The sequence below is a fragment of the Asterias rubens genome, chromosome 16, assembly GCF_902459465.1.
Source record: "Asterias rubens chromosome 16, eAstRub1.3, whole genome shotgun sequence".
NCBI lineage: Eukaryota > Metazoa > Echinodermata > Asteroidea > Forcipulatida > Asteriidae > Asterias > Asterias rubens.
The window spans coordinates 2,695,815-2,713,474 of NC_047077.1; the positions used below are offsets into that span (position 1 = coordinate 2,695,815).

Consider the following 17,660-nt stretch of genomic DNA (forward strand, 5'->3'; position numbering starts at 1 on the left):
ATAATCTACCTTGCTAGTAGATTAGCACATGGTGTTACCGCAAACCATCATGAATTATATTGATACATGAGCCAGTTATTATGATGATTCTTGTTAATGCGCATTATTTTCAATAACCGTATCAATGAACCTAGTCATTTTATATGAGCTAGTTGAGGATTTTTATTTTCAATAACCGTATCAATGAACTTTACAATTTCCTGGTCATTGGGCCAATAACCTGCCTTTAATCTTTCTCAGCTCCCTGGGGAGTATACAACCTGGGCAACCGTATCACTCCAAAGACCTTTTTAAACACAATTAACCTTTACCCTCGCAGGTGCCCATTTATACCCCTGGGTGAAGAGAAGCAATCGTAGTAAAGTATCTTGCTAAAGGCCGACAACAAAACCTGGTACCACTTTACCGGAGAGTAGTTCATAGCGTGTAGAAGCCACAACAGCTGGTGTCAGGATTCGAGCCCCACACTGTCTAAAGACATAACTCCCCAGAACTTGAAAATAGTGAGTTAAAGACGATGTGACCTATGTTTACATTCAAACCGCCCTCTGTTGAAAAAAACCTCTATACATCATGTTTCGCCGGGCAAAAATACGCGTAGTCATGGTAAGATTGCATACACTTTCTAGCTGGCTGCCAAAACACGAAGGTTTTGCCCGGCGGTATGCGCGCGAATCATGTTATGGTTTTCGAGTGATGTCAGAAGTCACATCGTCTGTAGTTTTGCATGTTATATTTTATGCTACCAAATGAACGTTCCAAATACCAGTCTCTCCATCATAGACCCAATGCATTGACGTCATCCATCCGCCATCTTAGATGTAAAAACGAAGATGATACAAACAAATTGCACAGTTGTGCGGGCGGTGTACAGTTTTGGTCAACCATCAGCCCTTTTTTTAACCTCTAGGTGAGGGCGCCCTACTGATATGAAAAACTATGCATAAGGTATCCACGAACCGTGGTACGGTTCCTCCTTTCTTTGGTGTGCATTTCTAATGGTGGCTGCTGGGAGCTGAGTTTTCCGGCGAACCTGACGCTGGACTCGTACCTGTAACCTCAGTCACAGCGTTCCCCGATGGCCCATTATTAACCACTACTGGATTCGTACTGCCATTTTTCGCCTATGAGAAGAAGAAGTTAACAATATTTTAACGAAAGATATTATATTTCAACCAACCTCCACAATACCTTGCAGGAAAATACTGAATGTTAAAGCGACTTTATTGAGCACCACTGAGTGACGGATATGAATGAATTATTCTATTTCTGAATGAATTAAAGGAACACGTTGCCTTGGATCGGTCGAGTTGGTCTTTGAAAAGCGTCCTGTAACCGTTTGTTATAAAATCGATATGGTTAGAAAGATGTTGTAAAAGTAGAATACAATGATCTACACAAATATGCCTTGAAATTGCGTGGTTTTCGTTATACCTCGTCGACAAACACGGTCGGCCATTTATGGGAGTCAAAACTTTGACTCCCATAAATGGCCGACCTTGTTAGTTCGTGGCGTAAAATCAAAACCTTGCAATTTTGAGTGATACTTGTGTGGATCATTTATATTCTACTTTTAAAACATCTTTCTAACCATTATGCATTTCATAACAAACGGTTTCAAACGCTTTTCAAAGACCAACTCGTCCGATCCAAGGCAACGTGTTCCTTTAATGACAAGATGACCTACCAAACATTTGCATTCATTTTTCATACGGCGTATCTCCATTCTGAGTAGTTGTAACTCTTTCTGTGTGTCTACTGTGTTTCTACCTGGTCGATCCACGGTCAAGACTGATGTGTTCTGAGCAGGTCGGACGTCATTCCTCATTTTGATCTAGAGTAAGACATGAAGATAATGTTAAAATAATAATGTCTGGTTTCACTATTTGTTTTACTAAACAAGTGAACAAGTAATTCAGGCTGAAGGTTGCAGACATGTAGCGTTTGAATTTGCATCAGTTTAAAACCAATGGGCACTATTGATAATTACTCAAACTAATTGTAAGCATGAAAACTTATACTTGGTAACGAGCAATTGAGAGCTGTTCGTAGTATCAAACGTTGTGAGAAACGGCTCTCTCTGAAGTAAGAGAAACGAGTAATTCCTCACTTAAAATAACTATTAAAGGTCCTTTCCTGAAGTCTCTTTATATATATTCTATATAGGCAAACAAAATTGTTCAACAAGGGTGTTTTCTTCCATTGTTCTCATGCAAATTTCGATGACAAAATTGGGTTCAAATTTTTACAGTTTTATTATTTTATGCAAATAATTATAGGGAAACACCAAGTGAGAATGTCTTTGACATTACCAAAGGTGTCCAGCTTTGAACCATACTTGCATTACCTTTGGCACGAAGACAACACACAGTGTAAATGTTGTTGCTAGCCATACAATGGAAGCCACAATGGCGTAATGGGCGTTCCGCTCCTCAAGAACAAAAGATACTGGAGCACCGATGAACGATAAAATCAGCACATTGTAGACGCAGATACCTAGAACAAAAGATATAGAAATAGATGCATGTGCTTTTACATTTCATTTATTTGTTTACAAACAGACAGACGATGTGACCTGTGACATCATATGATTACAAATGAGCAACATAGCCTGGACTGCCTGCAGGCACGATTTGTACACAGCCTAATGGAAGACATCATAAAATCTTGTATTTTATGGAGATTGCACTGTCTAATTCTTATCAACTAATAATATGATATGATGAAAGGGGGCACGTCTCAAAACTTGTCCAGCTTTTACTTTCATAATTCTTGGATTTATGTGGAAATTATAACATAACAATTTAAATTTTCCCACGGACTTGTACAGTACTGTGCCTGCCAGAATACTGAAAGAGTGTACAAGGTCACACTTATTGTAAACACAGTTCACATGGTCTATACACTTTGCATTGAACGCCATACTAGCTATCAAGCAACTCAATGTGCACGAGTCTCAGCCAATGACAGCTCTTCATTGTAATCAGTGAGGTGACGCATTTTGGCCTGTGACATCTTACGCAAGAGGCCCATTAACCTCTCTCCCAGGGAGTTCTGTCCACCGGAGATTCTGTCCCCCTGGAAAATTAAAATGGGCTGTAGGAGGATTATTCAAAAGAGGGCGTTATCAGAAGTAGTTTATACATAGGGTGCGTTCGTTTAGCTTCCCTTGGTCGACCCCAGTGTGTGGTGGTTTTTTTCCCAGGACGAACGTGGGTAATTATCTGCACACGTTCGTCCTGGAAAAAAAAACCGCCACACACCCGGGGTCGACCCAGGGAAGCTAAATGGAAGCTATGGGGGACAGAATATCCTTCCATATTACACCTTCACTAAAATGTTGTAGTTGGAAATCTAAGCTTTGCGATCAAAGGCTTTTTATTGTTCTATTCATTTGAAGGGATCGGCAACTAAAACACGGGAAAATTTTAAGATTTTTCTACCGATATACTTGGAGTCATTGAGTGCAGGAATTGTCACTTTTCTGGTCTCCCAGGCCAAGAACGCTCCAAAGATCATCAGCAATCCATCTATGACGTAGAGGGCGCCAATCCAGTAAATCTGGTTCTTGGATTCACAAAGATTCCGTACTGGGATGTGGAGCAGGTCATCGTTTTCACTATCCAGCTGAAAGTATTAAGATATAAGTTTCTGTTTACCTAACAATGATGTTTGAATCAGAATTATTTGAAATAGTTTGATCGTATTTAACTTAACTTAACTTAACTTAAATGCATTTATAAAGCGCTTTAACACTGTTTCAAAGCGCTGTACAGTAAAAAAAAAAACCATTAAAATGCAGGATTAAAAAAACATGAGAAAAATAGCAATATGGTTTTTCAAATATACACAACGGTTAAAAAAGTAGCAAGAAATTTAGTAAAAACATTGCAATACAAACAATCATTTTACACAGAATAAAATAAAAGTATTTGACAATTATTGTAAACATCACCTCTAATACTCTAGCAATGTGCTTTTTAGATATTTTACCTCATTTAACCTTACATCATATGACTTATGTCACATTGGGTCATTGAGTACTATGAATTAATGTAAAACTGTATCAAAAATTATGAACAATGCCTTCAATGTAAGTTTGGTTAAAGTTGAATGGGTTTTTTTCTTCTAATTTGTCTCGGAACGAATATTGACAGATGATGCAACTTGATATTTGCGACGAATAAATATTGAAATGATTGAATTGAATTGAGATGCAAAATCATAATTGCAAAATTGTTTTAGTGCGTGGCTGAAACGGCTGTTGGGTGTGATAGAATGCTGGTATCCCGACAATAGCTATTTTTTTTTATGTTTCAATCATCGGTGGAGTTTGTGTGTGCAATAATAAAAGGGACTAATGTTTTTAAGAAAGCTACATACCACTTTAACTCCTATTTTCTCCACAACCTCCAAAGGGTCCACAATGTCCCACAGAAACAAGATGATAATATCAATCGCCACGAGGGATGCAACACAGCTTAGCAACCAGTAATCCTTGACTACCTACAAACAATGAAGAAAAAACATCATCGTTGTTAGGAAAAAAGAAGTATCATGTGAGGTCATTTCCATAAAGGTCTTACCCAGAAAACATTACTAGGAAATGTACATTATATAACATTGGCTATGGTACCCAAAAGTTAGTAAGTATGTTCACAGCTTTGAGACTTCTAGCACTGTTTGGAAACTTCAAGACAATGTGCTGTTGTGGCTGTAGTTTATGTTCCCCGGAGATTCTTCCCACCACAGTGAATGATTTCGTGTACAAATCTCTGGTAGTAATTTTTGAGTAGCGCCCTCTTTTGATTCAGCCTCCTCCAGCCCATGTTAATTATTAATTAATAATAATGGGGGACAGAATACTGGGGACATAAACCTACGCCAACGTCCACACTTTTACAATAACCGGTAAGTAAATCGTTTTACACGTTTTTTATCTAGGTTTCGGAACAAACAGCGGGCTAGTCTATCTTGTAAAGATTCCAGCGGATAAACGACCTTGCACTGACCAGTGCTAACTTGCATTGTAACGTACTAAGGGTTTATAAGCAGTTTTTAAAAATCTAAAGGGCCAACGGTGTTTTGTTACACACATGGGTCTTACTGTACCGTTTTCATTGCCGTTTTGTTGGTGAAGATTTTATGCACTCGCCACGTCTTGCTGAACAATGATCCAAAAGCCATTGAGAAGCCTATGGTTAGCAGCCATGTATTCGCCTGAAAGAAGTAAAACATTATTCACAGAATAACAGTTATATTTATTCAACTGCTCCATACATAAAAAATAAATGATCAACACCGATTATGGAAACTTTATGATTATTGAATTTTAAAATCTACATAATTGGCCAGAAGTGCCCCTAGAAAAATTGTGAATCGCCTTGTAAGGTAAGGATAATTTATTTGCAACCAGAATCGGGTCGGATTTGCTATAAACAAAAAACATTAAAAGTTGCAAAACACATCTCATAAATGTTAAACAAATAATTTATCTAAATTTACAAGTTGTAGCTCAGGTTAAGAAACGTGTGTGGACTAAAATGTTCCGCTATGGATTTGAAGCCGACAGTCACACTCAAAACATAGTAATGACTTGGACACAATTCTTCTTGAAATGATCAAAAACAAAAAATGCGATTCCAGGCCAAAGTAATTCCCTGGTCCACTGGTCCCCTGGAACCCTAGTCCAGAAAAGGTCCGACAGGGGAGATACACCCTAAAAAAGACCAGGTAGGAATAGACCTGGAGTCTAGGTCAGTATGATCTGGAATGAGTGTCAAAATTACCCATTTCTGGGCAAACTGAGGCAAAATCCGAGTATAAATCCCTTTATTTTCCACCACACGTCAGGAATGGGTCAGGCCCCCTGGGATCCGGATTCGGATCAATTTTGAACGGGGAGTGTCTTTTTTGTTTTAGTGTGTACTTAATTTTAATTCCCTTTCGACAGTGGACTAGTGTATGTTGTCAAAAATCCAGCGGATAAACGACCATGCCAGCGGGAGCTTGTTAATCACCTTGCACATCCAGGCGAGTGTATCTTTGGGTGCAATGGCCATGTCGATCCCAAGAAAGATGATTGAAACGTAGGCTAATATTCCACCAATCAGCATCAGGTTATTGATATTGGGGCTGGACATCTTGATGACACTGTGAGAGTGGATACAATGGAGAAATGCACTGGATGAGAAAGGCAACCATGTGTGAAATGTCGATAATAAACCACCATCCCAGGAAAAAAATGGGAGACTTTGGAACGCTATAGGTGGCAGCAGACTTACCAGGTAAATTTCCATCGGGTGTGTTCGTTTAGCTTCCCTGGGTCGACACTCCACAAGCAGGGCACTGGGGGCTGACCCGGGTGAGCCCCGTCAAAACTATTCGAACGTACCGGGGCAGACCGGTGTCGACCCAGGGAAGCTAAACGAACGCACCCTATGTTTACGTAGTTCTGAGCACGCGCACATTACCGAGAACAATGGGTATTACCTGGTAAGTCTGCTGCCACCAAGCGTCCCATAATATAAGTCTCCCATTGTAGCGAAATGCAACCATCGTTGTTTGGAATTGGTCATGTTTCTGTCAGTGACCTTCCGAAGTTAAAATAACTTATCAGGCCTAAAAATAACCATGTATAAGCTTTTTGTGAAAAGGAAGGAGGGGTCCCCTTTTCTCCCTCTCAAAAAAGGCAGACCGACACAATTTTAAAGTCAACCGGCTAGAAATTTTTTCAAGATGGTTGCCAGCTTTTTGGGATGTGTATTTCCGCCGTGCTAAAGTCTAGAAATGAGACCCTATTTATTTTACTTTAAAATATATGTTTGCATTAATAAAGAAAAGGAACACAAAGCATGGTGGCCTCTTTTAACGAACGTAGGTGTGATTTTTGTTGTAGGCCTATAAGTATATATTGGCGTAACCAGACATTTTCATGAGGGCACAGTCGGATCTAAATTATGGGGTGGGGAGGGGACACGCATGGAGGGTTCTGAATGTGGGTGGGGGGCACTATATCCCTGTCCCTCTAGTTACGCCGCTGATGATAAGGGCTTTTGTTGTTGGTAAACCATTGGCTGGGACTAGTCCTAACTTAGTACTTGTCCTATGAGATATCACAAACTTAAGGGTTGTCCTAAAGTTAGGACGAGTTAACTCGTCCGAACTCGAGATAAGACTAGTCTTAACTCTTTGTGAAATCGGCTGCTGTGCTTCTATACAATGTCTTACCGAAGCTTTCTAAAATGAATATTGAACGCAAGGAAGCAACAGGCCAGTATGATTCCGAACACGGCGAAGATGGTACCGGTCAAAAACACTCCCAGCGAGATGGTCTGATAGTCTTCTTGCTCAATGATGAGGTCAATGGGCGGCTTCCCTCCTATTGGGAGGAAATGAAAAGGATAGATTACTACATCAATAAAAAAAATTGTCATTTTTAAATTGCAGTTTGTCCATCTTCTTTGTGATTTTGTTTACTTTTTATAGCAACTGTTTCTTTGTTTTCTTTGGTTGTTTGCCTGTACTTGTGCTTGTCCCTTGTCTTTTGGTTTTTGATGTGCGAACAAGGGTCCTCATTTAGTGGGCATGTGTGCCTGTTTGGGGTTTCCCTTTTGCATCAATGTAATTTTTCGAATGTAATTGTGCAATTAAGGTAATAAAATAAAATTTAGGCCGGCTACTCTACATTACAAAGACTAGGTGGAACATTTACATCATTTGTCTCTTTTTGTGTACCCAAGTCACATTTTTCTCAAATCAATTCAAGTCACGAGTCATTTTTTGCTCAAATCAAGTCAAGTCACAAGTCATCTTTGCTCACTCAAGTCAAGTCACAAGTAATTTGTGCTCAAATCAAGTCAAGACACAAATCATCTTTGCTCAAATCAAAACAAGTCACAAGTCATCTTTGCTCAAGTCAAGTCAAGTCACGAGTCATCTTTGCTCAAATCAAGTCAAGTCACAAGTCATCTTTGCTCACTCAAGTCAAGTCACAAGTAATTTGTGCTCAAATCAAGTCAAGACACAAATCATCTTTGCTCAAATCAAAACAAGTCACAAGTCATCTTTGCTCACTCAAGTCAAGTCACAAGTAATTTGTGCTCAAATCAAGTCAAGACACAAATCATCTTTGCTCAAATCAAAACAAGTCACAAGTCATCTTTGCTCAAGTCAAGTCAAGTCACGAGTCATCTTTGCTCAAATCAAGTCAAGTCACAAGTCATCTTTGCTCACTCAAGTCAAGTCACAAGTAATTTGTGCTCAAATCAAGTCAAGACACAAATCATCTTTGCTCAAATCAAAACAAGTCACAAGTCATCTTTGCTCACTCAAGTCAAGTCACAAGTAATTTGTGCTCAAATCAAGTCAAGACACAAATCATCTTTGCTCAAATCAAAACAAGTCACAAGTCATCTTTGCTCAAATCAAGTCAAGTCACGAGTCATCTTTGCTCAAATCAAAACAAGTCACAAATCATCTTTGCTCAAATCAAAACAAGTCACAAGTCATCTTTGCTCAAGTCAAGTCAAGTCACAAGTCATCTTTGCTCAAGTCAAGTCAAGTCACAAGTCATCTTTGCTCAAGTCAAGTCAAGTCCCAAATCAAATTGTCCTCCACTAAGCCCAATCCCCTGATGTTGTGACAAACAAAACCCGTTCAAAGACCAATATTGTATTGATTTGACTGAAATGGTTACTTTTACAAAGCTGGCCAATGGATCTCTTCACATAGCCTTCTGTAATAATAATTTTACCGTCGCCACAGTCGGGTCAACACCAAGTGGGAAGACTGGTCTTTGACAACTACCAAAGGTTTCCAGTGTCTTTAAAATTGAGGTGATTACAAACCTGGCCAATGGATCTCTTCATAGCCTTCTGTGATAAGAATTTTACCGTCGCCTACGGTCGGGTCAACTAATCCCACCCGAACAGGTATTCCATCTGTAAGGTGGTGGATAAAGAATATAAAACGATGGCTAGTTGTTGTTTTCCGGAAGTGGCGCCAAATAAAAATAACTAATATTATGCTTGCACAAATTTTGGATACAATCATGTTCATTGTTGTTAAGATTTTACCACAGTTTCTGTACAGCTTCTAATTAAACCAAATACCATAAAAGTTAGGTCAAAGATTACTGTTTTTTCCCCAATTGTTTATGCAAGTTCGCCCAAAACAAGGCTAAAAGCCACTCTAGGTCAAGGGCTTCAGGGAAGAAAACATAGGAGTGTAGTAACTCAGTAGAGCTGAAGGTAGGAATTGATATTCCTCTTAAAAGATGGAAGATCATAGGATTAGGGGAACATGAACCGGGCAAGGAGTTCCAAAGAGATGCAGTACGAGGGAAAAAGCTACTGGAGTAGATCTTTGTTCTACATCTCGGCACAGCCACAGTATAAGGATGTTGTTATCGCAAAATTGTTCATTTGTGAGAGAATTTTGGTGTTAGTGGTTTCCTACCTTTGATTTGCTGCAGAACTAAGAGGCAAACTCGGTCACCATATTCGTTGAATTGAACTGGACCCTGTTAATGGTCAAACAAATATGATGCGGTCATGTTCGTTTTCTGGTTAAAAGAGAGATTATTAAATGGTACTGTATTCAGACACAATACCAACATCTTAGCAACATACTTGAGCGAAGACTAACAACCTCTGGTATATCAGATAAATAAGCAAGGGGAAAGCAGATATTATTATTAAATCGAGGAAGCTGTCACTTTTACTAAAAACTATAGACTCGATTTGAGCTGCACTTTAAAAGTTTAATATAAATCTTTGGCGCTGACTAATGCAGGATGGGCAATCATAACAAGGAAACAGACTTGATCAAACACTAACAACCTCCAATAGATCATATTCATAAGCAAGCGAAAAGCAGATGATAATATGTTTTATCCAATGAGGGAGGTTCTTTGGAATCCTCAGATAAGTTCTACTGTTGCTTACATTGTAAAAGTAAAAAAATGTAGTATTGATTCGAGTTGCAGTTTAAACATTTAGTATAACAAAAAATGTAGTGCTATCCAACGTAAGATGGGGAATCTATCCAGGGAACAGACTTGAGCAAAGACTATATCAAGATGCTTCAATGGATATCTTTTAGAAGAAATAGACCTTACCGAAACGCCCTCAAACATCATTTTGTCGAAAATGTCGAACATGATATCGATGGTCACGTTGTCATTGTAGTCAAAGTCGCTCAATGTCTTCGGTGGATCTTAAATAGAGCATGCAAATGAGAACTTGAAAGACATAAAAACCATACGGTTTCGTCACTTTCAAAACTCCTGGGTCAAAATTGACCCGGATTTCGAGTCCCGTTGAGTATGACCTATTTCCGGGTCGGGTTGACCAGGAAGGTGACCAATAAATAACCAATTAATGGTTCAAACTGACATAGACCCTTTTCGAAACGACTGTATTTGGCTTTGGATTCGGCTCAAGCTAGCTGCAGTTGGCCCTGCCGGTAATTGTTTTGACAACGCGTGCTTTGTGTATACAGACGAGAGTACGGAGCCTCCAGCCGAATCCAAAGCCGAAGCCTTGGTTTCTAAAAGGCCCATAGAAACTGAGGACAAATCTCATATTTAGCTAGTTTCCGGTTCAACTCGACCCGTAAATAGCTCGCGCTCAACGGGACTCGAAATCCGGGTCAATTTTGACCCGTGAGTTTTTTCGTGTGTACTAATTGTTAACGTTTCTCTACCTTTGGATGAGACGTTAGACCACCAGACTCGATCTCTACCTTTGGATGGGACGTAAGACCACCGGACTCGATCTCTACCTTTGGATGGGACGTAAGACCACCGGACTCAATCTCTACCTTTGGTTGGGACGTAAGACCACCGGACTCGATCTCTACCTTTGGATGGGACGTAAGACCACCGGACTCAATCTCTACCTTTGGTTGGGACGTAAGACCACCGGCATCGATCTCTACCTTTGGATGGGACGTAAGACCACCGGACTCGATCTCTACCTTTGGATGGGACGTAAGACCACCGAAATCAATCTCTACCTTTGGTTGGGACGTAAGACCACCGGCATCGATCTCTACCTTTGGATGGGACGTAAGACCACCGGACTCGATCTCTACCTTTGGATGGGACGTAAGACCACCGGACTCGATCTCTACCTTTGGATGGGACGTAAGACCACCGGACATGATCTCTACCTTTGGATGGGACGTAAGACCACCGGACTCGCTCTCTACCTTTGGATGGGACGTAAGACCACCGGACTCGATCTCTGGTGAAAATCAGATTACCGGCTAAGACTCCACTCAATTGTTATGCTAAGTAAACAACAGCTAAATATTAGTCACAAGCAATGTACATGGCATGACATTTTTGCCAGTAACATGTGTAAAATAAGCAAGCTATTTTCGTGCTTAAGCAAATTTTTTGCTTAAGCAGCTCAATGAAATTGGGCCCAGCAAAGTGTGGGTTCGAGTCCCATGTGACACTGTGGCCTTTTAAAGCAAGAAACTTAACACGTATTGCCGCGTCCTTCGGGTGAGACGAAAGCTGTAAGTGCCGTGTGTTGGTTAATATACGTACAGGAGCATAGTTCATCGAAAAGAGAAAGGGCTCGTTCCGGTGCTCCTGGTTTGATATGCTGCATATTGCGCCACAGCACCTTGTAAACCATACAAGGTGCTTTTTAAAGGAATTGGTCTCATACTTCAAAAAAACGTAGCTCCACAATAGGCTACCTTGCAGGAAAACACAGAGTGTTGAGCGCCATCAGTTTCAAATCCTACTCAATTTCTGATGTCCTTGTTTGCTAACGTGCACTCAATTACGCCCAAGGACATGAAGACGCAGAATAAAGACATGTAAATGTTTCCAGGACAAGAGATCTGCAGATACCTTGAAATGATGTATAAATAAGCGAACCACACATCCGCCCGACCCCGACCATCATAGACATTAGGGACACACATAGCTAGTGGACCCATTTTAATGAGGGACTTCTATATTTGTTCTTACATTTAAAGGCACTGGACGCTATTGGTAAATACTCAAAATATTTATTAGCATAAAACCAGGGGTGGATTTCACAAAGGGTTAGGACTCGTCTTATCGCGAGTAAGGACGAGTAACTCGTCCTAACTTAGGATAATCTTAAGGTCCTCATCTTAAGGTCCTGCGCTACAGCGCAGGGTTGGGACTCGTCTTAAGTCCTAAGATTAGTCTTAAAATAGGAAGAGTTTTGTGAAATCGACGGCTGACTTGGTAACGAGAATTGAAGATCTCTGGATAGGGTAACAAAATTAATTGTGAGAAATTGCTCTTTCTAAAAGTAGCACAGTTTTTGAGAAAGAGGTAATTTCTCACTCAAATGATAAAATACTTCAGCTAAAGCTTTTTCTTATGCATTTGAAAGCAATCAAATGTTTGAAACAAGGGTGTTATTTCTTTCATTATTCTTCGATGAGCAATTTTCACAGGCTTTATTTTTGTATGCATATGTCCGGACACACCAAGTGATGAGTATACTATACACATACATGTACAAACAAAATAATATAATTTTACGGAAAAGGGGAAGCTTGATTCATCAAGAAATGTATTCCGCACCTAAATTACCGAGCCGTCTGTCTGCTTCTTCCAGGGCTAGCGCTGCCGCCCAGACCGAGTCGTAGCCCAGTGAAATCTCGGTGTACCCGACGAGAGCTTCTGGGTTTTCTCCCGCAATCTCGTGAAACTTACTCAGAAAAGTCTCAGATGTCTGCAGAATTTGTCAAGATTGTTTATAGGATCATTTTAACTTCATTTCATTCGCTTATTATTTAACATGGTAAGACAAAGTACAAAAAAGGTCATTAAAGTTACAACTAAAACGAAAACATTATTACACAAAAATGTACGAAGTAAAATTGCCTGACAGTTGCAATGCATTGGGTTACCAAATGCAAACTAAATCACAATCGAGCGTATCTCCTTCAAGTGTTCAGCAAAAAACACCACAAAAAAATTAACGTGAAGTAATAAAGTAACTTAGCTCAAACGAATATATAATATTAACGAAATATATGGACAATACAAATTAGGGTTTTCGAAATAATATTGAAACAATATTCAACCATGCAATATTATTATTATTTTATGGGAATATCTTGTTTAAAGAACACGGCCAGTACTTGAACGTAGCCATATACAAGCAGGGAGGGAGTGAGAAATTGTTTAAATTAAATGAAGGGGCTGTCTTATCACCGATCCAAAAGCAGTTTAGAACAGGGGAAAATTGCTACGGAGTTCTGGAAGTGCCATTGAACTTGTTAAGATCCTGAGAAAATTTATTGCAGGATGATGACATACTTTATAAATAACATTATCTGTCTTGTAAAAGAGCCTTGTTTATTGGTTACTTCTTAACAAATTATTATTTCTGCTTTTTATTATTTTTTTCATTAAGTATGGGAAATAAATGCAAATTTGAATTGAATTGAAATAAAGAGCAACGGTCGTGTACATATTGAATCCGTACCAGCCCTGTGATCAATGGCGTTACTAACACATTTCCAGGTCAAAGGTCATACTTAAGAGTCAAATGTCATGTACATGAAGAAACCCTACCAGCCCTGTGATTGATGGTCCCCTGCTACCACGTGGTGGAAGTGCATCAATGAAAACGGCAAAGTGGTACGCGGTCGCTTCATCCATCTGTTCTATCGTACAGTCAATGGAATCGTCTGGTACCCGCCACCACAGAGGGTTGTACCATCCTATCGTGACAAAATAATTGAATATAATTTTTTAATATGACCTTTTTAAATGTCCTTCTTTATTTAAAGCAATCGCACAACACTGGTAAACAGTATTGTCCAAAGTCCCACACTTCGTGTATCACAACTTATATATAAAATAACAAACCTTTGAAAATTTAGGCTCAATCGGTCATCGGAGTCGGGAGAAAATAACGGGAAAATCCACCCTTGTTTTCGCACGTTTCGCCGTGTCATGACATGTGTTTATGATAAATCCGTTATTCTCGTTATCGAGAATTGATAATTGGTTTCATGTTTTCTCAAAAAGTAAAGCATTTCATGGAACAATATTTCTTCTGTAAACCCTGTAAGTTATTTTAAATCTGATGTGAACTTGAAATGTTTGTTCTGTTCAGAAAGTGTCTAACGGCTTTAAAAATGTACTCTGCGGTAGTAGAGAAGTCTCCCGAATTCCGAAAAATTCTCTACGCAATAGTAGAGTATAAAGCAAGACTCTCCGATCTGTTGTCCTCTTATACACCTGGCAGAGCAGTCTGCGCTCCTCCTCCTCTGATAAATCCCTATTATTCTCTGTGGGCACGGGCCTTCTCGATCTGCCGGCTCCAAGTCTTTCTTCTCTGGCTTAGGCCGAAGGACTAGAACAAATTTTCATAAGCTCATCTGATACTGCCATTTTCAAGAAAAACCTCAAAAGCCTCGTCATTAATCCTTTGTTTTTTTTTGTTTTTCTTGTTCCTTTGCATTGTTCTTGTTAATTGTACAGCGCTTTGATCTTTGTGAAATAATATTAACAATAATAATAAGACTTGCAATGTGCACGTATCTACACCCTGCAGCAGGTGTTCAAGGCGCTATACAAATACCTATAATATTATATTATTATAAGACAAGTTGAGAAAACTTGCTGAAAACTCATTTATTTAAATCCTCTTACACTTAGCTCGTTACATGTCTTGACAGTAGATTATTCATTGTATAATTTTTTATTATGCTCTACATTTCTTTTTTGTTGTATGTATTGTTTTTTGTTCTGCGCCTCGGAATAGGGTCTTGTACACTAGATAGATGGCGCATTATAAATGCATTATTATTATTATATTATTATTATTATTATTATTATTATTATTATTATTATTATTATTATTATTATTATTATTATTATTATTATTATTATTATTATAAAGTTCTCAAAAGAACATTATCTACCCTAAGAAGGTATACACATGGTGTTACTGCAAACCAAACATACATTGTTTCCCGATTCTGCTATCAAACAATACTATTCCTGTGTGTTGTGCTCTCTCCAGTCCTGGAGAAGTGCTTTCAAATGTTAAGGTTGGGAAATCTTTACAAATTCAATGGATTCCCATCTCTGTTGGGCTTTGTATGGCTTTACCGCTTGTGAATATTTTAGGCAAAGGGTTTTTACGAAAGAACTGAGGAAGGAAGGTCAATCAGAAATTGAAGCCTGTGTGCAGCTGATGCCTTTAAAAGCTTTCTGTCATTATTCACTTGAACCTTCGAGCCAGCAATTACAGTAAAATTGTTGACCAAGGATTTTTGTTTTCCACTCAATTATTTGTGGATTTGCCATTTAAAGGCAGTTGACACTATTGGTAGTTATAACGAGTAATGGAGATAGTATAAAACATTGTGAGAAACGGTACCATCTGAAGTACTGCAGTTTTGGAGAAAGAAGTAATTTTTCACGAATTTAATTTCGAGACCTCAAAATTAGATTTTCGGGTCCCGAAATCAAGCATCTGAAAGCACACAACTTCATGTGACAAGGGTGTTTTTCTTCCATTATTATCTCGCAGCTTCGACGACCAATTGAGCTCAAATTTCCACAGGTTTGTTATGTTATGCATATATGTTGAGATACACCAAGTGAGAAGACTGGTCTTTGACAATTGCCATAGTGTCCAGTGTCTTTAAGGAGCCAGGGGTGGATTTCACAAAGAGTTAGGACTAGTCTTATCTTGAGTTAGGACCAGTTACTCGTCCTAACTTAGGACTATCCATGCAATTTGTGTATCTCCTAAGACTAGTCCTAAGTTAGGACTAGTCCTAACTCTTTGTGAAATCGACCCCAGGTGTTTCTCTTACTCTATGCTATAAAGGGCATTGTTACACGAGACATCTTTTACACCACTAGAGACGAACCTACTCTCGAATCAGCTTTACCCATAATATACCCTCATTCAGAACTGTATACACACACAGCTTTAGGAAGAAAAGAAAAAAATGAAAAACCTATAACCAAGATTGAAAAATTACACCACTATTCCAAATTACACCATGTTCCAAATTTCTTCTGAAGACGTGCAGATTATACTGTTCGAAACGTCGTGACCAACAGGCTCAGAGCCACCATTTAGACTAAAGAGACGTGGTTATACCGGTAAGTTTACTGTTTAAGTCGTATAAATACTTAAAGGCACTGAACACGTTTGGTAATTGTCAAAGACCAGTCTTCTCACTTGGTGTATCTCAACATACGCATGAAATAACAAACCTGTGAAAAATTGAGCTCAATTGGTCATCATCGAAGTTGCGAGAAAATTATGAAAGAAAAAAAACCCTGGTTGGACGAGTTTGAGTGTTTCCAGATAGGAATAAAAGACTTCTAGCTAGAAGTCTCCTCATATTTTAGTGAGAAATGCCTCTTTCTCAATAACAACGTTAGGGCCTACTTCAGAGGGAGCCGTTTCCCACAATGTGTTATACTACCAACAGCTCTCCAGTGCTCGTTACCAAGTAAGTTTGTAGGTAAATATTTGTTTTGAGTAATTACCAAACGTGTACCTTCCCTTAAACTGCAATACGCCTCTCTTAATATTTATGCATGACATCATAATTCTTGCCCAAAATGAGGCTTTGGGCGCAAGTCCCCCATCACTTCAGTGGCTGTGCCCATCGCCTCGTTTTGGGTTAGCATTGTGACGTACCTCATGCATAGATATTAAGAGAGGCGTATGGTACCATGGTCTGCTCGTCTGAAGGTTGCTATGCAAAGGCTTGCCCGCAACCATTTGACACAGCAACTAGCAACTGTCTCTAAAGTCTGAGGAATTTAAGTAAGCGGTACAGTGTACCAGATAATATTCAAATCTAAAAATAAAATAAAAACCTCACAAATAGCTTCTCCTGTAACATGGCCCCTCTACACTGCATAACTCAAGGAAATACTGAATCCAAAATGGCGCAACCAGTACTACTTAGTCAGTGACGTCGGATGTATACACCTCTCTTAATATTAATACATGGCGTCATTCTTACCCACAATGAGACTAAAGGCACAAGTCCGCCACCACTTGCAGTGCCTGCGCCTATGGCCTCGTTTTTGAATAAAATTGTGACGTACTCATGCATAAATATTACGAGAGGCGTATTGGATCGATAGCGCAGGATAAAAGACGGAAGTGCGGCATGCACTACCGATGGTAATATTCAATTCAATTCAAACCCCAAATCACTATTCTTATTCTTATTATTGAGTACTACTTGCTCAGGTAGACACTGAGAACGGAAAGGCTCAGAAAGTCTAGTGATTCAATTGATTCCAATTTGTAAACCATTTTTTATGAATGGCTTCAAGTTTTGAATTATTATTAAACAGAAATGGCACAAAACATTCTGAAGAACTTAATGTCAACTAGAAATGATTTTCGTCTGCTGCCCTAAAGGCTTTTTTCATTACTGACTTACAGAATTAGAGAAATAGATTTGAAGGGGGAGTGCATTATCATTTAATTAGAGGACAAAGAGGAAGGGAAATATCAAACAAAATTGTGATGAAGGCCTACCTATTTTCAAATAGATTGTCTTCGAGTGAGTGGGGGAAAACACATGTCTTTAAAGGCACTGGATGGACACTATTGATAAAAACCTAAAATTGATTGTTAGAGCCAACTCCAAACAGT

The 17,660-nt window shown here is 39.1% G+C and overlaps 1 protein-coding gene across 1 annotated transcript in view; it reads right to left on the reverse strand.

Annotated features, from left to right (window-relative positions):
• Window positions 1–642: 642 nt before the first annotated feature.
• LOC117300946 (gamma-aminobutyric acid type B receptor subunit 1-like) overlaps window positions 643–17,660 on the reverse strand; it is a 42,198-nt gene continuing 25,180 nt past the window's right edge. The window contains exons 6-18 of the mRNA XM_033784815.1: window positions 13,583–13,731; window positions 12,584–12,734; window positions 10,121–10,218; window positions 9,460–9,523; window positions 8,850–8,942; window positions 7,231–7,381; window positions 6,021–6,153; window positions 5,113–5,220; window positions 4,384–4,506; window positions 3,444–3,627; window positions 2,348–2,496; window positions 1,688–1,834; window positions 643–1,124 (exon numbers count right to left, since the gene is read on the reverse strand). Of these exons, the coding sequence (XP_033640706.1) occupies window positions 996–1,124; window positions 1,688–1,834; window positions 2,348–2,496; window positions 3,444–3,627; window positions 4,384–4,506; window positions 5,113–5,220; window positions 6,021–6,153; window positions 7,231–7,381; window positions 8,850–8,942; window positions 9,460–9,523; window positions 10,121–10,218; window positions 12,584–12,734; window positions 13,583–13,731 (1,679 nt within the window). The 3' untranslated portion in view covers window positions 643–995. The remainder of the gene's footprint in view (window positions 1,125–1,687; window positions 1,835–2,347; window positions 2,497–3,443; window positions 3,628–4,383; window positions 4,507–5,112; window positions 5,221–6,020; window positions 6,154–7,230; window positions 7,382–8,849; window positions 8,943–9,459; window positions 9,524–10,120; window positions 10,219–12,583; window positions 12,735–13,582; window positions 13,732–17,660) is intronic.